At 57.6% G+C, this 24,233-nt stretch overlaps 4 protein-coding genes across 4 annotated transcripts; 2 read left to right on the forward strand and 2 right to left on the reverse strand.

The window, feature by feature from the left end:
• Positions 1 to 509: 509 nt before the first annotated feature.
• Positions 510 to 8,903, reverse strand: VOLCADRAFT_107351 (uncharacterized protein; the record flags this gene model as incomplete). Its single annotated transcript, XM_002956655.1, has 9 exons — positions 510 to 941; positions 2,917 to 3,969; positions 4,353 to 4,388; positions 4,749 to 4,955; positions 5,380 to 5,478; positions 5,622 to 5,704; positions 6,272 to 6,381; positions 6,851 to 7,528; positions 8,878 to 8,903. The coding sequence occupies 9 exons, from the start codon at positions 8,901 to 8,903 to the stop codon at positions 612 to 614; spliced, it is 2,622 nt and encodes an 873-aa protein (XP_002956701.1). The 3' UTR covers positions 510 to 611.
• Positions 8,904 to 9,975: 1,072 nt separating this feature from the next.
• Positions 9,976 to 12,240, reverse strand: VOLCADRAFT_107352 (uncharacterized protein). The gene is made up of 4 exons (XM_002956656.1): positions 11,873 to 12,240; positions 11,559 to 11,683; positions 10,869 to 10,978; positions 9,976 to 10,375 (listed from the first exon to the last, which is right to left on the reverse strand). Exons 1-4 carry the CDS (start codon positions 11,985 to 11,987, stop codon positions 10,351 to 10,353), a joined length of 375 nt encoding a protein of 124 aa, XP_002956702.1. The 5' UTR covers positions 11,988 to 12,240; the 3' UTR covers positions 9,976 to 10,350.
• A 645-nt stretch (positions 12,241 to 12,885) lies between these two features.
• On the forward strand, positions 12,886 to 17,805 carry VOLCADRAFT_97706 (uncharacterized protein; the record flags this gene model as incomplete). Its single annotated transcript, XM_002956607.1, has 7 exons — positions 12,886 to 13,470; positions 13,972 to 14,572; positions 15,024 to 15,158; positions 15,659 to 15,792; positions 16,061 to 16,220; positions 16,731 to 17,653; positions 17,767 to 17,805. The coding sequence occupies 7 exons, from the start codon at positions 12,886 to 12,888 to the stop codon at positions 17,803 to 17,805; spliced, it is 2,577 nt and encodes an 858-aa protein (XP_002956653.1).
• A 178-nt stretch (positions 17,806 to 17,983) lies between these two features.
• VOLCADRAFT_107353 (uncharacterized protein) lies at positions 17,984 to 22,222 on the forward strand (the record flags this gene model as incomplete). Its single annotated transcript, XM_002956608.1, has 7 exons — positions 17,984 to 18,136; positions 18,356 to 18,497; positions 18,832 to 19,157; positions 19,284 to 19,473; positions 19,744 to 19,937; positions 20,992 to 21,035; positions 21,262 to 22,222. The coding sequence occupies 7 exons, from the start codon at positions 17,984 to 17,986 to the stop codon at positions 22,220 to 22,222; spliced, it is 2,010 nt and encodes a 669-aa protein (XP_002956654.1).
• Positions 22,223 to 24,233: the final 2,011 nt, after the last annotated feature.

Below are 24,233 nucleotides of genomic sequence, written 5' to 3' on the forward strand. Positions count from 1 at the left end.
ACCCCCCCAACTGCCTGCTCCTGGGCCCCTTTTTTCTCTGGACAGCCTGGTTGGACGGTGGAGCTACGGAGCAAGGGTGATACGGTGGAGGCGGTGTTCTTCCACCCCAGTGGGGAGCGAGTGGGGGCCTTTGCAAACGCTAGGAGAATGGCGCTGCAGGCTAGCAAGGCCGCGGCGTGAGGGATGACAGAGCGGAAAGAGGGAGCGAGAGGAGTGTCGGGAACGTTGGATGACCGGGACCCGGCCTACCTGAATGACCCAAATCAGATTTGTTGCATTCGACGTGTTGTGAGTGAGTCGATGAGATGTGGTGTGTGTTGATGTCCTCTGGGGATGGGATGTCCGGAGAGCTTGCACGTGGCTGTGGAGTGTTGCCGGCTGCCTTTGGGATTTCGGATTCTCGGCGGGAGGTAATGGGGAACCTGTTCCGAGTTTTTGGTTACATTAACACGTCTAGTTGGTTGTGGACCTTGTCCTCAGTTTCGCCGCAAGGTGCTAAGCTGTATGTTGGGGGCGTTTGGTTGTTCTGTGAGATGACTTCTGGGCTGCAGGAGGTGTCGTTGATGGGGAGGAAGGGTACTGCGAAATGAAAAATGTTTTTTTAATGGTTTTTATAATTGGAGGTCCAAGCAGTGATTATGTTTCGTTGCGTTTTTGTGGTTGCGATTGTTGACGTGGGTTGGAGAAGTTGACGTTGGTTCTCGGTCACTTTCTCCAAACGACGTGCTGCATTGCTGCTGAGCCACAAAGTGGATGACACGCTTGGACTGTGGAGGGCCGTATACCTTGTGTGCCCGGGGGACACCCTCGCTGTGGAAGCCCTCCCCAAGACCTGAAACTCCAGGGCAATCGCTGACAAGCGCTGAATCCGTATCCGACTTCGCATTGGCGAGGTCGCTAGCTACCGGTAGAACCTCCCACCACCGGGCTCCCAGAACTTCCTGCGAATGGACAATGATTTACATGCATATATGCACGCGCCTGGAGGCAGACGGACCAGGCTTTTAGCTACGTACGTATGTGTATGTGTGGAGTTCTGGGGTTATTGCTACTAACATGAGCCCATCCGTGCCCTGAGGGGCGCCAACGACGTCAAATAGGAAAGAAACAGATACATATAACTACTACTGTGTTGACAACGTATCTCATGTGATGTACGTCACATTCGTACCGTGTCATGCACATGGAATATATACACCAGTGCTGCGATGTGAGTGATGCTTTCCCTGTGAGGATGCAGACATACATACACACAAACCTGCGCATACACAAAAGCTCACATGCACGTTCACGCGTAGCGCCGTCTTCCGGAGCATACACACACATACATACATACATACATACACGTGCACCAAGTCGCATACATGTCTCCACCAGCCTCGAGTCCTCCTCCCTCTCTCCCCAACCCACTCCAGAACGTGGCCGAGCACTGGTTGCCGCCCTGAGAAGGAAAGTTGTTCGTGGTGGAAGCACCATCACCAACTACAAAGTACGACGACGTCCGAAACGTAGCTGAGTGTCCGACGAGGTTCAATACAGACAGCAATGAAGTGAATCAGGTAACATGGGCACACACACATACATACATGTGCACCCCGTGAGACACCCCTCCTCCGTGGAGGGATTCATCCTGGGGGTTAGTCCTTGCCTGTCCGTCGGGATTCAGGGCTGGCCAACTGCTCTTGGAATGCATTAAGGCTCCTCGGTCAAACATGTGGTCGAGATACATACACACATACATAAGTAGCTAGATAAAGAGAGCTGCTGCCGAGATAACAGCCGTTGATGTCGATTGGCACGTGTGAAAGAAGTGGCCCCCAAATTGCAAACAGGCACACATACGGGCAACGTTTGCATATTATATACCGCACACGCACTCCCCCCGCCCAGTTCAGCATGTGAAAACACAGAATCGGAAGAATGCAGAGAGCCAGAGATTCCCGTCGAGACACACGCATTACCGTACGCACTTCTGAATGAAGTAATTTCAGAGGATATAGAGCACCAATTTATGGAACAACACGGCAACTCATGTAAAATAGATTTTTAGATATGCTCGGTTAAGGTTGGTCAGTCGGTCAGTCAGTCACCCCCCAAAGTAAGGTTACGATATGCAACTGTGTCACGCCGTGCAGTGTCGAGTAGTCGGCAGAGACATTGTCTTATTTCCGCGTATACACCACGTCGTCAGCCATCCACAACGCCGCACGGTATTGCGTCCAGTCGCTCAACAAGAAAGAGACAAAAAAGACAGACGGACAGGCGGCAGTGTGTGTGCAGTTCACACACACATATCGCCATATGTGTTCTGATTACCCACCCCAAGGTGCTCAACTCGACAAACAACGACTTGTGTGTCAGCGTTGCACACATACACATACACACACACACACCTCTTTATTAGTCTCCCGTTTTCAGCGCCACACAGAAACCGCCTGCATATCTTCTCCCCCACATCGTCACCATATTACCCTCAAATATCAAATCGTTTGTTCGGGAGAGGGCCCCTCCGTCCATTCGTTGTCTTGTTTGTTCAATAACCGGAACAGCTTTATGCTAAAGCGGCACGATCGACCGTTCTTGTTCCGTTTCGCTGTATCTCCACAGCGCGTTGGGTCCTTTTCCCCCGGGGTAAAAAAAGAAAAATACGAGCCAACAAACAGCAAAACAACGACAAATTTTCATCAATCATCTTTCACCGAAATTCGTCTGGCCGTTTGGAACTTTCTGTCTATGCAATCTGGCGATTCAAAGCCACCAGCTAGCTTTCCGCCGCCGGCCGCACTCCACTTCCTCCCCCAACCATGCAGCAGAAGCGCTCTCCCAGCCTCGCCAAGGGTCCCCCGCTTCCTCCCCTTCCATCTCCACCGCCATCGCAGCAGCAGCCCCAGCCGCAGCGTGCCCAGGGTGATGTACCTGGCCTCCTGCAGCCGCTGCCCCCTCGGCCTCAGGCCCCACCTCCGCCTCTTCCTCCCCGCCATTTTCTTCATCTTCGCTTCCATCTGATCCGCCCTCCTCGTCCTCTTCCTCCCCTTCCGCCTGCTCCGCTCCTCCTGCCACTACCCCCAAGTCCTCCTCTCCCTCACCGGCACCACCCTCACCTCCACCATCGCCCTCCTCGCTGACTCCTTCCGCCTCGGACCCCTCGCTGTCGCTGTCGCCGCCGATGACAATATCATCGTCTTCATCCCCACCCTGATTGTCGCCGTCGCTGTCCGAATCCGCATCATCTTCTGAAGCTGCATCTCCCAGCCCCAAGCCACCCCCACCCCCAACACCCGCCACCTGCGCGCCTCCCTCATCCCCATGGACCCCATGAACACCGCCGCCAGCCAACGGCTCCTCGCCGTCATCCCACCCTTCACCCAGCCCTGCCGCCTCCGCCTCCGCCACTGCCATCACCACATCGCCGTTCTCGTCTTCTTCTCCTTCTTCCTCCTCCTCGTCTTCGCCCTCCTCCTCACCCGCACCCCCACCACTGCCCCCGCTCTCGCTGCCATCCTCCTCATCCTCGTACTCCGCCTCCAGGTCCGCCGCGGCCGCCGCTCGCGCCCGCTCACTGGGCGCACACGGCACCGCCGCCGCCGCCGCCGCTACCCTCACCGACCAAGATCCCGACATCGACAACCCCCAGGCCGCTGCGTCCACCGCCGCAGTTGCACTGGCTGCGGCAGCCGCCCTGCAACGCATACGCGCCATCCACCGCTTAAACGCCGGCGGCCGGGGCGACACCAGGCAGTTCCCCCGCAGCTTGAGCACCAACAGGCCCTCCATGTCCGCCAATGTCCCGGGCAGACCGTCCAGCCGGTTGTCCGCCACATCGAGCCAGGTGAGGCGGCACAGGCGGCTGATCTCCGGGGGCAGCCGGGTCAGGCAGTTGCCGGCGAGGGAGAGGAAGTCCAGGGAAGGCAAGGAGCAGCACAGGGCGACGGGGAGGGCAGCTAGCCGGTTGCAGGAGAGGTCCAGCTCCTGGGCATGAGCGGAAACGCCAAGGGGGTGGCGGGGGTGGCCCCGTGGGCGGGCGGGTGGTTGGGTGAATGAGCGGACGGTTGAGTGGTTGAGTTGGTTTGTAGTCAGTCGTGGGTAGCAGTGGGCCGCTGTGCGAGGGGAGGAGTTCAACTTAGCCGCAGAGCAGTGCAGGCGGCGGAGAGGGGGGTTGGGGTTGTTTCTCACGGTGAGTACCGGATCAACCGCTAAGGACCGTAAGGGCACTACTCGCCCAGGCAGGCGCCCCCTGTAGCCTTCTGCATGCTGCGTGCCGCATTCCCCCGAGCATATATAACCATACACATACATAAGTGCATACGTACACACGCTGGACGTCCCCTCTGGGCGCACGAGCCCGAGCTCACCTGCAGAGTTGTCATGTTCGCCACGCAGTCGGGAACCTGCACCGCAAAGCGGATGGCTATGTGGACGCGAGCTAGGGCGCGTGTGTGCTTGTGTCTGTCTGTCTGTCTGTCTGTGTGCGTGTGTATGTTTTAAAGTGACAGGGTGCAGGTGGTACGTCGAGCTAGCGGGCAGGTGGGTGAGTGGTTCGGTAAGACGGGCCGATAGGACAGAGGGTCGGGGTTTAGAAAGCCCCGGGGGGGGGCCCACACAGGTGTACAGACAGGGAGGGCAGTAACACCAAGAGGGGGCGCGGAGGTGCCGCCCAACCGCGACAGACCGCCACGCCCCTCTTCGCTTCTCTTTTCCCATGTCCCTCATCCTCCCATCCCACCCTCGCCCTCAGTCGCCCCACCCACCCTCTCCAGTGCATTGCTGGCCAGCGTGAGGTGCCTCAGGGCCGTCAGTCGGCTCATGCTGGCGGGCAGGTCGGTCAGGGAGTTGCCGCTGAGGTCCAGGGAGGTGAGGGCGGAGAGGGCCGCCAGGAAGGAGGGCAGGACTGACAGGGAGTTGAAGTCCAGATGCAGCGACCGGAGCCGGGTGAGGCGGGACACGCACTCGGGCACCTGAGTAGTCAGGGGGAGGCGGGAGGGAGGGAGGGAGGGCAGAGGTGCGGGAGAGGTGCGGGGGGACATGGGGGCGCGGGAGGCGGGGCTAAGGGAAGCGCAAGGGGTGCTTCCAACACGCCATGCATCCCAACCGTGATCCATAGAACCCGTTACACAACTCCACAGAGACATGCAAAACCCAGTAGTGCGCAGGGCAGTCCGGTCAAGCTGCCCCCGGTGTCCTGCTACGCCCCCTCTCTTCATCCACCCCCCCAACAGGGTCCTGCCAGCTCGATCCTCGTACAGTGTTCGTCGCCCTCGTACATCCTTCGGTGTGCGTCCTAGGGGCTGCTTCTTCTCAGGTGTTTTGGTGTTTTGTCTTTACTGTTAAGTGTGTTTAAAAGGGCCCCCACGGGGGGCTGCATCCTGTGCCTGTCCGCACCTGTTGCAGGTCGTTGGCAGAGAGGTGCAGTTGCAGAAGCTGGGTCGCAGAGCCCAGTACGACAGGGAGTCCCACCAGCCCGCAACCCGACACGTCCAGCTTGGGAGAGGAAAACACAGCGGCGGGGGAGCGGCAATGGTGTTAGTCTTGAACGTGTCGGGGCGTCCAATGAGTAGGATGGGTACGACAGGTACGGCACTGTGTGAGTTATAATAAGGATAATAGACGGAAATCCCACGCACCTGTGTCAGTTGAGTCAGCTCGGTGACGACTGGCGTGCAGTGCCCCAGACGCCAGTTGCCACTTAGGTTGAGCTGGCGAAGACCTTTCTCCCGCGAAATGGCAGAGTATGCAGCAACGGCAACACGCGTACAAGATTTTCATTGGGGCATTTCCGTGAAGATGTTTGGGTTGGCTGCTAGGATAAAATTTGGGGATACCTTTTTTGGCAGAGTACAATTTCGCAAGCTCAACGCAAGGCGCAAGGCGCGCGTGCAAAAACAATTTTTTGTTTTGCCTGATGGACAGCGTACTTGTACATCGCGACATGCAGTTTTCATCGCGGCCCTGTTGACCGAATTAAAACACTAGCACTAGCACTAGCACTAGCACTAGCACTAGCACTAGCAGCAGCAGCAACAACACCAAGACAACAGCGCATTCCAGTGCGGAAGGCTGTCCCTGCTGTTGGATGGCGCTCCTTATTACCGTCCCCTGGGCCCCCTCCCGCACGCAGGGAGAGGAGGGGGCAGACCTGCCGCACAATAGAAACATCTCACACGATTAAAATAAAAAAAGGCATCATACAACGGTGAAACCCTTAAGCCACATTGTAATTGCCAATTGCTCCATCTCCCCCGCCCGCCAAGGCCCTACCGCTCGCCTGTCGCACCTGTGAGCAGCTCAAGTCCGGACCCCCCCAGGGCGGCCAGGTCACAGTCGGACGCGTCCAGTCGGGTGAGCGCCGTGAGGCACGGGAGACAGCCTGGCAGTACACCCAGACTGCGACCCAGAAAACGGAAGGCGGTATTGCGAAAAATAGGACGAGAGCGGGGATAGGATATCCGACGCGAAGAGGGAATTCCTCTTTGGCTGCATCAAATCAATATTTCAAATCAGGAAATCTGTCCACTCCAGTAGTATATACGTGTACATCGATTGTAAGCCATATCTAAATTTTGTAGGTATTAAAGTTTTGCATATTTTACACAAAATGGCTGCTGCTTTCGAAGGCGCATTTCACGGTACCAGCCCCGACAGCCCCGACTAGCATACATTTCATGGAGGCCATGGACGCCTCGTGTGTGCTCTTAAGAGATGCCTACAACAAGAGACAAAAAGAAACCGAAAATCGAAAACGAAGGAAGACCAGCGCACAACACACGAAGCGCTCGCGCGTTCAGGCAGCTTAGCCATGAAAACCTATACGCAAGCGCGACACACACCCGGGGCCCCTCCGGGGCCCACACACCTGTTTCCGCCGACGTCAAGATCAGCCAACTCCCGAAGAGCACCCAGCTCGGGCACTAGCACCTCGCTTGACAGCTTGTTGTTGCTCACGTTGAGGGACGTCAGACGGCTGAGGCGCGAGAGGCCATCCGGTAGCTTTGTCAACTTGTTGCCGCTGAGGTCGAGGCAGCGCAGGCAGGCGGCGAGGGCGCCCAGGTCGCCTAGGCGAGAAAGTCCGCAATCCGCGGCTCGTAGAGCCTCGAGTTTTTGCAGTTCGAGGACTGAAGGCGGAAGGTCTGATAGATCGCAGCGGGATAGGTCCAGGGATTCAAGGCGGCTGATGCGGCTGAGGTTGGTGAGGGCTGCTGTGGCGGCCGAGCAGATGGCGTGGATGGAAAGACGCGCCAGGGCCGGCAACGAGGATAATTGCGCAAGAAGAGCTGCGAGTTTGGCGCCGCTTGCGGCTTGGGTGTCGGAAGGATCGATGATAATCATTTTTATGTTGGGAAGGCGCGCGGCAAGCTCGAATGGCGCTGGCGTTGGCGCAACTCTGAGCCCCGTGACGAGGCCGTTTGCAAGGGCATTCCATGCGCGATCGACGCTTCGCAACCGCTGCACCGCACAGGCGTCTGTTGCAAAAGTCTCCGAGAAGATAAGATGTAGGATTTCTGGTGGCAAAGAGAAGACGTTGGAACGGCGCCTGAAGGGAGAAAGACGGGGCGAAAGTTGCGACGGTTGCTGCTACAGTTCTGGTAGCCGCATTTCGCAAAAAAACAGGGCCTAATTGGAGGGGCAGCAGGCTCGGAAGAACGGCAAGAAATGAACTCCCTGAATTTGAGACCAAAATGAAAAAAATGTGCATTTGGAAACGTATAGGCGCGCGCGTTCAAGCACGGCGTTCGCTACCCCTGGTCGGTTGGGCCGCCCCAGTCGGCACCTTGTTTTCTTTCTTTGCCGTAAGGAGAATGAGACATTGCGCGGCAAGTGACAACCTCATGATGCGATTAATTTGATTCCCCAAACAGCGCGAAGATATCGGCAGCCTGCAAGAAGCGGCGCGCCGTCCCGCGCTTCGGGTCACAACCGCCTTCGGGTCTAAAAAATCCGCGATGTCCCTCAACAATGAGGCACCAGCATCCCAAAGCGCCCCAAGCTGCTGTATGTCCCCTCGTCAACAAAAATGACGAGCCTATCGATCACAAAGACGAACAATAGAAGAGTCGTTGATGCTCATTGCGACGGGCAGGCCGAGAAAAATTCGCGGCGTTGGTCATCCTAGGAAGCGCGAGGCATCTAGAAGTGATGTCTCTATGCGCACGACAAGGCAAAAACGTTTGGAGTGGCCTTCCGTGAGCGTTGCCGAATGGTCTGTAACACCGACCTCATGCGTTGCTCCTCACTGGAAGAGTGCTGCAACGATGGTTTCTCCATGCGCAAAGACGCCATCCCACCCTGTCCTTTTGTCCGGTAGCCGCGCCACAGTGAAGCTGGTCTGAGTGAGATGGCTGCGAGAAGGGACTGTGCTTCAGAAAGAAAGACTACTAAGCACACGGCATAGAGAGTAGGTATGCATTATATAACTCTTAGTCGTCCTGGACCAAATGGGACAAATTTGGGCCCCCCCGTACGGCCCTACGGCAATATCGGTAATGGCGTTAAAAGCAATGCTTCAAGTTCAGAATGTATTCTACCTTCATCTTTACAGTGATCTGTGTAGTCTTGGGCCATGTAGCCAGCAGTTGTGGGCGACCTGGCACAGGGTTGTTTGGTTTCCTGACTACAGGAATGGAAAAAAACAATGGCGAGAAGCTTTGTCCTACAGTTTTGTTGGTAAAATGATCCAGGAAGGCCCTGAAGTTTGCCATGGCGGCAGCCGGTTGCTTCTGTACACCTGCTCTGGAGAGTCGTTTGGTTATCACGGGCCCTGGACTGGCTCGCATATAGCGCCTATAATTACCATAAAAAGTAATATGCATAACCTGGAACCTTCTACGCGTAAATAAGAGCAGTAATGATGCCTGTCCCACGGGTCAAATGTAACCCACCCACCCTGAGCTCAGCAGGGCCTGGCACATAGTGTTTCAGCATCAGGAACACAGTTGTCTCAATGTTCATAACCTGTCATGCTGTATTTAATGATATTTACAACCACTATGCTGGTTCCTTGTGAGGTTGGAATGAATTGGGACGTGTACGGCACCAACCGCTGAATATTACTAAGCTTTCCGGCATTCAGAGTCCGGCAATCTTGCAGGAACATCTCTACGCCTTTACTTGGCACACAGCTCATATGCTCACCAGTCTGCATGTACACAAGATTAGCTGCCTTGAATGCTGGGGTTATAACCTGGCGAGGGCAGCGACGTAACTGCCCGCACTTTTACAGCTGTAAGGTTCATCACCATGGTCCCAGCCGAGCGGCCTGTGCGCCATATGATTGGTAGCTCAAATTTCAACACGCCCATAATTGCAACGCTTCAAGGCTTAGCTTGCGGCGCAAGGTAGCCGTTCTCGCAATGCGCTGTTCGTCTTCTTCGTGGCAGTTACGGATCGCACAGCGCCGCAGCAGCAAGGTAGACAATTCGCGACCAGTTTCCTCCAGCCCGCAACAGAGATAATTTGCTGGTTGTCAATCCCTTTCCTTAACCCGTACAGCGCAGAACGCGTCTCTGATTTGCCCGGTTGCTGCACGGAGATCTCCGCACGGAGGCAGTTTGCAGACGGTTGAAGTTGGTTGGGAGTCCATATTTGGATCTCTCGAGCCGGTTGATTTGGCAGGTTGGGTCGTATTCGCTATACATGTCTATCCCGGGGTTGCTTTCCTTAACCCTCCTGGACTGGGCTCTGCCGCTCTCTACGCAGAAACCAGGATGCTCCTGGTCGGCCGCCAATCCGGATTATGCGTGTGGACGTTGTCGTACGGTTCCTCTTCTTGCTCCACTGTAAAACTAATATTCCTGCCTTCATTCCCATTGCCGGGATTCATTAGGGTTAGGAAAGAATCCGGTTGTCTTTCCCTTCCCTGGCCTCAACCCGTCCTAGACCTTACTGGTCAGCAACCGCTGAAATTCCCTCCCAAACTGCCGTATTCGTAATTGGTAATTGGCAGTTGCGACTGCCAAGGACGTTCAGCGAAAAATTACGGATAAATTTATAATAATTTAATTTCCTTGATGCAAGTAAAACAATATCTTAAATAACAAGCCCGCACGCGCCACACGCGAGCGCAGCGGTAATAACATAACCGAGCAGGCGTAGAAAGAGAGCTCCAAAGCCAATCGTTCATAAAATCCTTAATGTGCCTGACACGTTATTCCTTACGTTCATGCATACGCATGACTTCCTAGCTTAAGCTCGGCGAGCGAGCCAAGCAGCCCAACGAGCCTATGCGCACTGTGCGCCAAGGCCGGGCGATTCCCGGACATGCACGGCCATAAGCGTGCTCCATAACTCCGTATCAGAGTCCCAGAAGTCAACCGCATGGTCCGCGAGCGCACCACCTGGCCGAGTGCGTGTGCGCGCTCAGGTGTTCTGTGAGTACTTGTAGCTGTAGGGGGGCAGGGGGCCCAGCGGGATAGCGGTGTGAACATGAGGACGGTTAGGCAAAACGAATTCCATGACGCAGGGGAAACGGACGAAAACACGGATATGGATACGGATCAATTGAACATTCTGGGTTACGGTGTTTGCAGAGGTTAGGAGGTGGGTGCTGGAGACCACAAGTCCGTGGTGCAGGTGACAAGGGAAGAAGCAGTGGCTGCGGGCGTGGCTCAGAGAGTGCAGCGGTGCTGGTGGTAATGGTGGCGGCAGGCAAGATAGTGGATTCGGGTGATAGGCCTGACTTCCATCACATCCCGATAGAGCAGCGGACGGAAAACGCCGAGAGGAAAGATGGGCTTGAATTTCCTTCCTTCCTTGCTCGCCGCGTGCTTTGACTCACATAGCGATTTGTTCCCTTTGGATGACACCCATGTGCACAATGGCGGTCAGCATAGAAACAGAGTTCGCGCAAAACACGCCTCAGACTCGCACGTCCTCACCCGCATTTCCGGCACTCGTAAAACACGGTCTGTCCCTCATCCGCGGAGCGCAGCTGCATCGTGTAGTACTCCATCGGCCGGTGCTGGCACTTGGGACATGGCTCATCCACCTGGGGAACGAGCAAACAGCAATCGTTCGAAAAACGCGGTTGCATTACGACCGCGAGCACCAGGCGAACCCTTGGAGGGGTGCAAAACGAGGTGAAGGCTGGGCATGTAAGCACGAGGCGGCGGAAGGTGTGCTTTGAGACGGCCTCCTGGGCACTGGGGTGCCTGTACGCGTACCTGCGGGACCAACCCAAGGCCGAAGCGGCGCCCACAAACCTATACAAGACCTCTTTTACTGCACCTCCTCCCTGGAGACTTGCCCGGCTCCATATCGCGTTGCGCCCGCCTCAACGACGCACCTTGTTTATCAACCCCACATTGCGACATCCTCATCCGCCCTTTCGTCCTGCCGCTCCCCATCCACTCTATCACCATCCCGTTCACTTTCCCCATCGGTACATCCGCCCCGCCAGCCCCGGGACGCTGCGTCTGCGCATTCCCTCTGCTACCTGCTCGGGCCCCGCAGCCTCTTTCCACGGGGCCTCCCCTTAGCGGCAAGCCCCGCCTCCCCGCCCGCCGGTCTCATTCCACGGCCTGTTTTCTTCCTTTGTTGACCCGTCCCTCTGTTCCACGCAACCCTACCGTGGCCCTCTTCCGGCCTTTGAGGAGCTCCTCGTCCTCCACGCTCTTGACCAGCGGCTCCAAGGCAAAGCGGCGGCGGTAGTCCTCCATATCGGTTCGGAGAACAACCTTGACAGCAGAAAGCTCTGGGGAGGGGGAGAGCTTGTAACTCAGCAAGGTATGCAGGATGCCGGTGGGAGCTTGCTACGGCAAAACTCCGGAATCGCGGAGGTTGAGTTTCGAGACGTCACCAGCGGAGGGGAATTGTGGGAGATTAGGTGGAAGGACTGTAGGGTGATGGCGCTTGCGCAGTAGCGGCTTAGGGGAAGAGTTACCTGCGAGGCTACGCTCGTAGCCGGAGACTTGGCATGCAGCGACTTGTCGCTGCGGGTCCAGGCTGAGGAGGTAGCCCGATTTGGGGCAGAACATCCATTCCTTATCGGATGACATGCTCGCAGCGCTTTACTAACCGACGGCTGCTGCTTATGATGGGTGCAGCGCCGCCTGTACCCACAGCAACACAAGTGATTCCCGCTGAAAATTGAGCTTGAAGCCTACGACATACGCGAGACACTATCTCGTTCTAATTTGAAGCACAGAAGCCGTGTCAGCGGCGTTGCGTCCCAGGGGGCTTTCACTCAGTGTAGTGATTTGCATCAGCACGTTAATCCAAGATGTGCCAGGCTAATCCGATGCAGAATATGTATGATTACAAAACAATTTTCTTGCTTACGGCTCTAGTTCTGCGGTTATACCTTATGGCTAGTACGGTACAACATCAACCGACTGTAAACTGTGACGGAACACAGCAACGTTTCCGCGTATTCGTTTTCCATGATCGTTAAAGCGTAGTTCAGGATAGCATTAACCTGGATAGGACATTTCCCAGTTTTTCGAACTCGATCCTGTCGAAAGTTTTCAGTGTTCAAGGCCCAGGCACACATCGAGGTCTCTTGGTCCTATCTGCATATAATAGAGCACGCAATAACGCTTCCTGTGGAGTTGGATTTGGAATGGGGCCCTGGCAGTAACAGTCCGTGGTCGCCGACCGTGGAATCCTCGGCTACGTAACCGTTCAGGAAACGCATGCTGAATCTTAAGTGTGACACGTCTACTTGCCGGGACTCGCAGCTGGTTTTGCCTCGCACGCGGAGATCATTGGTTGCCCGCTTCGACCGTTCTCCAGCCCTGGGTTGGCCACCCTACACGGCCGATCAATCCAAACTCATTTATTGTTTCACTACAATCAGTTCTTAGCTGAACTTGCGACCGGAATACCTTCCCAGGTACAGCTGCGTGTCCCCGCTGCTGCAGCCCAGCCAGCCCCACCCTAGCAGTGTCCGCAGCCATGTCCACCAGCTACTACACTGTGGCCGGCGCCAGTGCAGCGCCGGCAGCTCCAATAACGCGGTTTACCCCCGCGGACTTCAAATACAACGGCCGCGTGGCGCTGGCGCTCCTGCCCTGCCTGCTGACTGTGGCTATCATCGGTGGCGTCAGTGTTTTATCCTGTCTTACCATCGGCGCCATGGTCGTGTACCTAATGGACGCGCTACAATATCGAGAAGGCGCTTTTTCGGGCGCCTGGCTGACATTAGCGTGCGCCAACGTAGCATTCACGGTGTCGCTGCTTACCAGTTCCGATGCGCCGGTGATCCTGCAAATCTGCATGATCTTCGCGATGCTGTTCCTGTCGATCCTCACCGGCATGTGGGCCTCCTTGCAGTTCAAGTGGCTGCAAATGCAGTATCCCGCAGCCGCCATCTACTTTGAGCGCTGCGTCCTGACGGCGTCGCTGCCACTGGCAGCAGTAATCCATTGCCTGGGCTTGGCGACCTTTGTGCCGTACTCGGATGTGCCATACTATCTGGCAATCGTACTGGTGGCGCTTTACTACATGCTTGGCCGGCCGCTTATGTCGTCCTTTTACAACGTGAGTTCCTCTGGGTTGCTGAGTACTGGGATTGTGGGCCTGGCAGCAGTGGTGGCTGCCTCTGCAGCTGCTGCAGTTGCTAAAGCTTAGCGTTTGCAGGCTTGAGCGTCTAATGCCATAGTGGGCGGCACAAAGAAGCGCGTGCATCTGGGGCTTGGGCCCCCAGATTATGGGACGCTGCTGCAGGAGCCTGTCCAGGGCATCCCATCGCTGCAAAGCCATGCCACGTGCAATGCCCGCAAACAGCAATACCCAAAACCACTGCCAAAACCCAGTTCCAAGCCGCCTCATTTGCATGGCCTCCTGCTAGGCGATAACACTTATCGCACACATAACATAACATAACATAAACGGCATAAACGCTTTCTTGTTGCGCATGCATTGGAGTTTCGCGCCCACGGCTATGACCCCCACGGTCTTGGTTTTACCGTCATTTTGTCAACGTGCCTGGACTGGTCTGTCCTCCTGCTTCTCACGCCCACCTCAACTCTCACCCGGCAGGTTAAGGCTGGACCCGCCGCCCTGGGTGGTGGCCCCGCGGTGGGCCCTGAGGCCGTGGTGCAGACCCGGGCCGACGGCGTCCTCATGGCCGCGCTGGTGGTTTTCCTACCTGTCGCTACGTATGCCGCCGTACACTGGATCGTGCTCACCTTTCCGCTGCATCTCTACTCGGTGCTGCTGCTCGCTGGTGGCATGCCGCTCTGCCTGGCACTGCTGCCAGGCGGGATGTGGTGGCTGGCACCGGCCATGCCTGCACCAGTCAACGCCGGCCGCGGCGGCGCCACCGGCTCCGCCGCCACGGACGGCCCATCGTACGGTTCCACGCCGTACATCGCCACGCCTTCGCGCGGGCTAGCGGGCTTCCTCCGCAAGACAATCATTGCGGGGGCACTGCTGGTGGCGTTGGTAGGCTTTGAGGGGCGCGTGGTGTTCCACGGCTTTGGCCAATACATTCAGCTACCACCGCCTTGGAACTGGCTTGCGGTGACGTTTGCGCTGTTCGGATGTGCGGCAGTGCTGCTGCTGCATCTGACGGGCGCATTGGGAGCGACTGTGGACGTGACGGTGGCGGGCTGCTTCCTGCTGCTGTGCACCACGGCGGGTGGGTGCATTGGCACGGCAAATTCGGGCCGACAGGCGGAGGCGTGTGCGGGTGTAATGGCTGTTGGGCGGGCTGGGCGGGGTGTGTGGAGTGGGGGGTTCCTGGGATGCGTGGCGAACTGACAGCGCAGCCCCATGGAGCCACTTCTTAATGTTACCTCTGGGATGGTGACCTTGGGTCTCAGCGTTTGAAGGAAGGGGCCGCTCGTCAGACTGTGGTGGTCTAGGATGGATAGGCAATGGCAGGTTATGTGCCATGTGTAGGTCCTATCGCCGTAACATACCCTTTTGCGGTTGCGGGAACCGGGAATGTACCTGTGCGCATCCCGTCACCCCTTTGCGGAATTTCCTTCTGCGGCTTTTACCTAGCCTCGCTCCTTTCCTGGTACCTTTGCAGCTGGATCCCAACTGTAAATGCATTTCCTTACCATCCCTCTTTCCCTGCAAACCAGGCTCGCTCGCAGCCGGCGTGCCCTTCGCCTGGCTGCCGGCTCCTTTGCTGGCCGCATGTGGACTGTCGCTGTTCTATTATGACAGCCGCAGCCTGAGGGAGTACCTGGTCTTCGTGGTGGGAGCCTTCCTGACATGTGAGCAGTACGGGGAATTTCGAAGGGGAGCGTGGAAGGGAAGTACAGGACCATTGCGGCTGAGAGAATGACACGCGAACCATGCGCGGGTGGTGCAGGCGAACGGCACTGCGTGGAAGGCGCCCTGTCGCGTGCTGAGGCGTCCCACCAGACGGGGGGATTGTTGTCCACACCGCAGGTGCCGTAAATTTCCGCATTACTTAAACAGGAGGCACGGTTCTGGGAGCCTGGGCGGTGGGCGAGGGTGAAGAAGCCCCCTCTTCAATCCATGAAACCTCTGCCTGCTCACTGCCCTCGCCCCGCCACCCTCCGCTGCCACACCCGCCTCCCATATCTTTCCCGCCTCAACCCTTTCCTGCAGTGATGGCCACCCTGTTATGTCAGTGCACTCTGAATTCCAGTTTTCCACCCGCTATCATCACTCACCCCTTCCTCGGTCCAACATTTTTCCATTTGCGCACCCCCTCTCGCGCGCGCCCCCCCCCCGCACCCAACCTCAGGCGTGTGGTTCATGCGGCATCACTTCTGGTTTCTCAATATCCTGGTGTCAGGCATGCAGCTGCACACCATTTGCAAACTGGCGTTGGCGGCACTGGTGCCCGCGCTCACCGTGCCGGGGCTGGTCATTGCAAGGGTAGGCGGGCAGTTCGGGGCGGATCGAATGGGCGGGAGGGTTCCCAGGAAGGAAGGGAGCGAGGGCATCACATGCAAGAAGGAGATTGTCAACTGGTGACATTCAAAGGAGCGAGGAAAGGGAGGGCAAGGACGGAGTGCACAGGGCCCAGGGAGCCGTCCGGCTCTTACACGTCGAGAGGGCCATCAGGAGAAAGAGGGCTTTTTTTAGGCTCGCTGGCTAGCACCGTGTTGGAATGTTCACATCCGCTGTCCCCTCGGCCCCTCAGCCCTGCATCATCCCGAACCCGCCCGTATTCCCCGTATTGCAGATGAACGCGCACGTCGTTGGCGGGCTGCTGGTGATGCAGGCAGTGCTGTTGTGTGTTATGGAGGAGCGGCTGTATGACGCAGGGAACCAGGACGGGGCGCCGGAGCCCATGTATCCAGGTGGGGGATGGGGGGGGTGGCTGGAGAGGAGAAGTTCAGGAGAAAAGGCATACGGCCGATGAAGAGGGTAGGGGTTGCGCGAGGTCCATACGGGTGGAAACTGCAAAGCTGGGTGGGATCAGCCCCGCAAATCACCAGCATGAGATCACCTGTGGGCTGTGGCTGGGGTGGCGCTTCGACTTGCTTACTGTAAATTGCGCCTGGACGCCTCACCTGCCATAACACATCAGCTGCGTCAGAAAAGGCACCCAAGGCTGTTTTCATGTCAGGTTGGACCGGTTTAGAGGCTTATTTGCGCACCTGCATGGGGCGAACGACATCCCTGTCTCCTGGCGCTATCCACACCTGCCTCGTCATTCTCCCAGCGAAGACGTTGCGACTCTCCTCTCACGTTTCACATCCTTTCCCTTCACTCAGCCCCTAGGGAATGCTGAGGGGGATTTTCGTTGGACTGCTTATCCCTGATCCGCGATTCCCCTCCCCCTCCCCCACCCGTAACCCCTATCACAGGGTATTTGGTTGTGGCTACCTCCCTGGTGGGCATGGCCGTTGCCCGCCTGCTCACTGGCCGCGGTCGCCTCACCCCTCTGGCCTCCTGGCTGTTGTACACCCTGTACGGCGCAAAGGCCTCCATGCTCGTCATTCCCGAGGGCAACCTGGTCGTCGCGGCCGCGCTGCTACTGGGCGCTACCATCGCGCCGTACTTTTTCCACGGCCCCTCCTGGATTCTCAACACGCCCGCCGGCGCAGCCGGCGGAGCGCTGCTAGCAGTGGCGGCAGAGCCGCAGGCGCTTACGGCAGCGACGGGCTCGACGGGGCCATCTCGGCCCCGCCGGCTGCGGCTCGCACCGTGGCAGGGTCTGGTGCACGTGGCGTCCGTGGTGGTGTGCGTGGCGCTGGCGCGCTTTGCCGTGTTCGATGTGGTGCAGTTTTTTATTTCTGCGCGTCCGACGGAAGGGCTGCTGCTGGGCTGTCTGGCACTGACGCTGGCGGCAGCACTGGTGCCTCTGGCGAGCCACTGCTACGGCGGTGGCGGCCCTGTGGCGCGCGGTGCCGCAGCGTTGGCCCTGGTAGGCACCTTGCTGGTGCTGCTGCAGCCGCCGCTGCCGCTGGCTGGCGGTGCACGCTGCCCTCGACTGCCGCTGTCGCTGTGCCCGCGTCTGTGGGACGAGCGCCATGTGCCCATGCACAGCGCTGAGGACGTGGAGGTCTGGGGCCGGGGTCTGAGCAGGAGGGAGCACTGGCCCCGCTGGTTGCTCATCGCCGCGGTGGTTGCCTGTCTGGCCACCACGGGAGGATCGGGGCCCGCGGGAGTGGTGTCCTCCCCTCGCCGCCTTACGGTGGTGGGCCGGCTGGCACTGGCGGGCGTAGCTGGGCTGCTGGTGGGGGGGTACACGGCCCTGGAGCTGTTACCTAGCCAGTTGCCCCTGCAGGTAAGCTGTCACTGCCTTGTCCTAGAGGTTTCCAGTGCAACAGTGGGGTGGTGGAAAAGAGGGTCTCAGGCCTTGACGTTGCGTTTTCCCGTTTCCCCTCCCCTCCCTCCCAGCTCTCCCTCCCTGTTCCTCTTCTCAGTGCTTCCATCTAGTTGACATTGCCCGCCATGGCACACTTTCAACTAATAACTCTTATCTCTCTGTGGTGTCCTGGTCTCCTTTTACACCATTTCGCAAGCCCGCCTTTAAATTCGTTTTTCCGTTGTTATGCCGTGATCGCAGATCCTGGTGATGGCTGCAAGCGTGGTGGCAGTGGTGTTTGTGGTTATGATGTCCCTGCCCCGCGCGGGCGGCCCGGTGGCCCTGCCCGCTCTGGGGCTGCTGTGGGGCAGCTGCTCGGGTCTCGCTCTGCTGCTGCATGCGGAGCTGCCGGTGCCCATGGAAAGGGCCAACAGCCGCCTCTTCCCGGATAGCAAGGTGCAGGTGAGAGGGGGAGCGGAGATTGGGGAGGGGGGAAAGGGAGTTACACGTATACCCGTCCTGGCCATGCCTCCTGTCCCTGGGCCTCTTAACCCCTCGCCTCTTCCTCTCCCTCACCTCTGTCCCGAATACCACCCTTATCATCTTTACAGTTCCAGTCAGAGTCGCTTATTTGATCTTCAATGGGGCCCCCAATCCTCTACTGTACACATCAAATTCCAGGTTGAGCGGGAGATCTTCCGAGCCACAAAGGCTGCGCTGCTGGCCGTGATCGCCTCCCACGCCCTGCTCATGGCCTTTGCGCTCAAACTTAAGATGACCTCAGCACTGAGGCGCCGTGCTGCTGCCGCAGCTGCGGGACGTGGTGAGTGGCCCGGCGTGCTTGGCCAGCAATCGGGCGGAAGTCCGTAACCTTGAATGGGGATCCTATTTAAATGCCGGCCCTCATACCCAAACTCGTGGTGCATGTGTCCGTGTTGTCTGTATATAGGGGGTTCGTATACCTGTGGCTGCTGCTGTGGTCGCTGCTATGGCCATCACAATTCAGCAGTGCGCTGCCGTTTTAATATACACTTCTTGATACATCCCGAGGCTATCTATGCGGCCAAGATTGAAACCTTCTAGAAAGTCACGTTGGCGGCTTTGCACCCCGCCCTTCCCCCCGCCCTCCTCCTCCGCCTCGACCTGCCCTGTTTCAGACCATGCTAACGGCGGCAGCGCCTCCGCTGCCGCACATGGCGGCGCCCAGCCCTCCTTCGGCATCTCCCCCTCCGACCTGCTGTGTGGCCTGGTGCCGTCGGCCGTCTTCACCAACTATTGTGCCATGCTCAAAATGGAGGGCGCGGGCGCACTGGCGCTGCAGCGGCTGGCACAGGAGGGCCTGGCCTGGGTCCCCACGCTGGGCAACTTGTTGACGCTGGCGGCGTTGGGGCTGGGGCTGGCACTCAATTGCTTCCTCAACGGCGGCCTGGGGGCACCGGAAGCGATCTTCATGCTGGCGCCCATACTGCTGCTGCTAAGTCAGGTGAGGGTGGGGCCCCGTGTCCCCTTGCCTCTCGTAGCGCCCACCCGTCTGTCCTCCGCTTGTACACCCTTCTTGTTATTCACCTGCCCCTTCTCCCCCCCGTCGCTCTTCACCGTCCCCTGCCAGGACGTACTCATCCTGCCAGGTCTGTCCGAGCGGCAGCGCTACTGCCCCCCCCAGCTGGCCATCAGCGCCTACCTGCTGCTGACTGGGGTTGTGCAGGCCGTCACGGATGTGCTGGTGGGCGGAGGGGCGGCAGCGGCCGCTGTTGGCCTGCCACCCGCGCTGTATTTGCTCAAGGAGTTGGGATTGGCAGGTGGGTTGAGAGCGGACCGGGTTCGGGGTCATGTGGTGGGAGGGAAGGTGGACTGGATGGCTGATTTCTGTAGGATCTCTACCCGGGATTAGGTATTGCGATAGGGTGACGTATCGAATACCCTTGGGTTGCCCACCTCGCCGGGTGGAAGCCTGGCGTGCCCCTGGCGTGCTCGCATCTCTCGGCACTGCCCAAACCCGTTCCGCACTCGCACCCTGCATGGTGCCTCCACCAACTACGACTGTGGCAATGACAACCCCTAAACCGCAGCCCTGGCGGTGCCGCACCATATCATCTTCCTGCGCTATCTGTGGACGCTGCGAGCCGAGTCCTGGGGCACGGCGCTGCTGGTGGCGGCGCCCGTATGTGTGCTGCCGCTGGCCATGTGCGATGTACCCGCGTTGCGGTTCTTTGGCGCCGTCGGTTCGATGGTAGCGGTGCTGCAATACTTCAGCATGAAGCACGTGCGGCGTGTGGGCATGAAATTCATTTAGGATTGGGGAAAGTGCGGTGGAAGGCGAGTGCTGGGGGGATTGCTTACGTTGCCAAAAGGGGAGGGATGTGATGGCTACTTTCATTGATTGCCCCGTTTCGCTGCAGCTGTGGGACAAGGTGTAATTTACCGGGGGGCTGTGTTTTACCTGGGATGGATTGGATGCCAGGGCGTGATTGCCGATTGTCTGGGTTGTGGATGTGTGTTTGCATGTGCCGAGGATTTGGGTGCGTTCTGAGCGGAACCCGGTGCTGAGCTGAGAAAGGGACATTTTGCGAAATGTGGATAGACTGTGAAAGGGCTTATAAGCGTGTGGACAACAACTTGTGATGCGTCAGACATATTCCTACGTAGGTGTCGTCAACTGAGAGCAGAGGGATTTGCAGGTTGCAGTTGCAGTATGCCAGATCTTTAATAGGACGTATGGTTTCTTCCGTGTCGCTGCCGTATATCGGTCATTGGTCGGTCCAATGAGTGAAACCGCTTCCTGCAAAAGGTAACTTGTAAAACGGCTGTGGATGTGATGGCTTTCTGCTGCAGAAGAGAAGATCTATCTGCAGCAGTGATTGTCACTGCACAAGTATCATACTTGTCAGGCCCTAGGGGTAATACATGTTTCTCTGTTAGTCCTTTAGCTTACATTGCCCAAATGTGCAGTTCAAGCTGAGCATTCATGTCACAGTTGTACGGTTCGCGATTTTTTTATGCATCGCTTATGCATAGCTCTGTGCTCGCGCAGCAGGCAGCGCCGCAAATCATACATAGTCTCCATTTTATCAATTGTTTTCATCTTCCTGAGCTGGGGATGGTGCGACGACTCGGTCGACGATGGCAAAAGTCAGCAACGTGGCGCTGCTTCGCAACCCTATTTACCAGCATACCCATGGAAACCACAGCAACCAGAAACACCGCCTTCGCTTCCAGACAATCCGGCAAAGCCGCCCAGTCCTCCTCCCCGTGCCCCAAGTCCACCGCCAATCTTTTGTCCAAGGATTCCCCCCTACCCCGGCATATCCAGCATCCAGATTTTGGATTGCGACATCGAGTATCCTGAGCCGGACACCTGCGGGTAAGGCTGTCCCCAGCCAGGATGTGGGTGAAAGTGCTTCCGGGCAAAGGCAATTTGCGGAGAACTGCTAGGGAGCCAAGCAAAGTCACACCCCGGCTCCTGATCCCCCATACCCACCAATAGTACCTTCTCGTCCCTCTGGTCTCACTCTTAACCGATCCCCTTTGCTCCCAACCTGCATGCTGTTCATCAATCCACGCACTGCACATCATGTCACGCCCTGCAGCCTGAGCCTCCTAAACGGCGTCCGGATGCAGCTGCAGCCTGGCCAGGCCCTGGCCATCCAATTCCGCAATCTCAACTCCTCTTCTGCTCAACTCAGTCGCTTGGTGATCAGCGCAGAGCACATGAGCGCCACCCTTACTTTTCAGGCTGGCAGCAGTGTTGGTGGCGGCGATGCGGTCATCATTGGACCTCAGCGGCTTTTCCTCATTTCGGGTATGTGTCCCAATATCGCCGCCCTCACTTCCTGCCTACACGACGCCTTCCACGGCGTGCCGCAGTACCGCGCCTGCCAGTCGTGTTTCGGGATTAATGTGGTTGCGGAATTGTGGGATCTGGTCAGCAGCACCGGTTACGAACACCTGCCAATGGTTGGCACGGCGGCGACGGTGGGCGATACGTCGTACTTTCGGAGCCAGCTGCCCGCTGACGGTTCGGTGCTGTACTTCCTGGCATCAGCAAGTTCGGGTACCGTACTGTTGGACTACGCACGCGCGGCACGGTTGCTGTATTTGCCGAGCGCGCAGGTGTCATACTCGCCGCCTGGGAAGAAGTCCTTTGGAGGCATTCGGGGCACTGAGAACGGCCCTCCCGGCGTCAGACGTGGTCCCTCTGTCGTCGTCGGTGGCGGCAGTAGCTCGTCGGACAGCAAAGGCGCCGATGGCAGCAGCACAGGAAACGATACTGCCACAGATGGAAGTAGCAAGGGTAGTAATACGGCCGGCGATCGCCAACCACCCCCAGGCTCGATCCCGAGTTGTGATGACAGGGGCACCAGCAGTAGCAGCTGCAGGGCCAACATTAGTGACAATAACAGCGGCATCAACAGCCCTCCGTCCCCGTCGTTTTACTCTACGACAGGCGGGGCAAAATGTCAGCAAAGAATCCCGCTGTTGTACCTAATGGTTTTGGCCGCGGTGGCCCAGCGGCTGGGGGACGGGGTGCTTCTGCCCCTGGCTCCATGACTGATTGGCAACTTTTCCCGGTAAGGACTTCGCACGAGTAGCAACGAGTAGCGACGGAGAAAACGGCCTTGAGGATTCGTGCAAGAAGGACTTTGGTCGGGGTACGCTCCGCATGGAGGTCGACTTCCAAGTGCGATGGCGCAATCGTGCAGGAGCTCAAGGCCAGCAGCTTCGTCGTGCCAAGGGCCGCTGCTGCGGCCGCACCGGCCATGAGCTGCACCAGCTGGCGGTGAGGAGGAGGGAAATGAGCACCTCCGCCAGGGTAGGGACCAGCAGCAGGACGGGAAGGAGGGGGAGGGGACGAAGAGAAGAAACTGTGTTGAAATTGGATGGCACGGATGGGGTGGTGAATTGGTGGTTGTGGTGGGGGCTAACTCCCCTTCAGTCGTGTTGGGGAAGTCTGGGCCAATCCGTTGATCTGGAATTTTTTGCGCTCCTTATGAGGGCAAATAAATGGAGATTTCATGGACTTGTTTCCGTCTGTTTACAGGGATGCGGATTCGTGATCTTGCAAGGTTATAGGTTCAAATCTGGTTCAAATCGGGGCACAAATGGCATAAGGAAGGAGTACATCTTGGATAGCCAAGGTTTCAGTAGGCCTCAAGTTCGCCCCGGTTGGTTAGCAGCCGTAAGCCACAGTTAAGTGGTTTCAGGAGGCTGGATAGGGGCCGCAGGCGGATACTCTTATGTGAACAAAATGGTCACCAATGGCGACTCTCTCTCTCTTTCATCTTTGGTCTCTTAATACACGCCGGAGGTAATGGTCCTGGAGTAAACTGAGTGCGTGCGTGTGCGCCAACGCTGGGGACGCACCTGTGGGTCTAGGTAGGAGCCGCCGTATCCATGGTGCTGTGTCCTGCAGAGCGCCTTATTAGCGTCTCAGTGTGACAAGGCATGAATCGACCAAGAAATCGTTCACGAGACGTTTACCTAATTAAGTGCGCCATTATTATTATTAAGGAAGCGACATTCGCTTGGGTTTCACGCTCTAATTTGGATGACAGACACACCGTCGGTCTACTAGCAGCCGTACGTCAGTTCCACAAACGGGTGATTACTATTTTATTGGGGGAAAAGCCTGGGTCAGATCAGCTTTTGTTAGCTTTTCTGGTCTTCCGATCCGGGAAGGAATCCCGGTTTAACTCAGACCTTGGCGGAGCGAATCCGTCCGTCCTGTAACTTGCGCTTACTGCCTACCGCTGCACTCTAACCGGTGGGTCTACGGTGCCTACCACATCAGGAACGTTACTCGGCGGGGCCCTTCCTAGAGGGTGATTGCAACAGTGGTGAGGGCCGGTGCTAAGTGAGGATTTTTGGGGTCCCCTAGCTTCTTATCAGCTGTCGTAGCTTCTCCTCGCTGTTTCGGGTCCGGTCGCTGTTCTCGGTTGGTGAGACTAGGCACCCTGGAGCTGGTGTCCGCCGTGCTGCCACCTGCGTGCAGCTGCACAGGTCGTCCCTGGTCGCGGTTTGGCTCGGAGGGGTGAAGAGCCGTGCCCCATCCTCGCATCCTGGGGAGCGGGTCGGACACGCATCCTGTCGGCTGGATACATCCTACACCGCCACCCCCACCCTTTTCCCTATCCTCGAGCCACACACCCAACAGCCGCGTCCTGGTGACTGCATCCCCTCCCCTCCGCCACCCTCATCCTTGGCGGGTTGGCGCCTCTACCCTTCCAAGTACGCCGCCATCCTGGGGCCCCTGCCATCCTTTTCCCCGGGGGCGTCCACATTTCCATCCTACTCTTTCCTATCCGTATCGTGTGCCCGCATCCTGACGGCTCTGCTACCCTCCTTTTGGCTGTCAGCCCCTCCTGCAGTTGTGTTAGTCGCTTTTGTCTATGGTTCAGGTTCGGCCCGTGCGGTGTGGAGTGAGGTTACGTCTGTTGTGTGCCGACAATCGATCTGAATATCCTGTTACCGGATTCATTAGTAACGGTGTTGATTATACATAGGGGCCTACCTCTTGCAGCGTCCATATTGGCCAACACATCTAATATGTAAACACGGATGT

The sequence above is a fragment of the Volvox carteri genome (assembly GCF_000143455.1).
Source record: "Volvox carteri f. nagariensis unplaced genomic scaffold VOLCAscaffold_63, whole genome shotgun sequence".
NCBI lineage: Eukaryota > Viridiplantae > Chlorophyta > Chlorophyceae > Chlamydomonadales > Volvocaceae > Volvox > Volvox carteri.

Coding starts and splice junctions, on each gene's coding strand:
- VOLCADRAFT_107352 (XM_002956656.1), bottom strand. CDS start 11,987: ATGTCATCCGATAAGGAATGGATGTTCTGCCCCAAATCGGGCTACCTC. Junction 10,979..11,558: donor AAGGCCGGAAGAGGGCCACG/GTAGGGTTGCGT, acceptor CTCGTTCCCCAG/GTGGATGAGCCATGTCCCAA. Junction 10,376..10,868: donor TACGAGTGCCGGAAATGCGG/GTGAGGACGTGC, acceptor GCCCCCCTACAG/CTACAAGTACTCACAGAACA.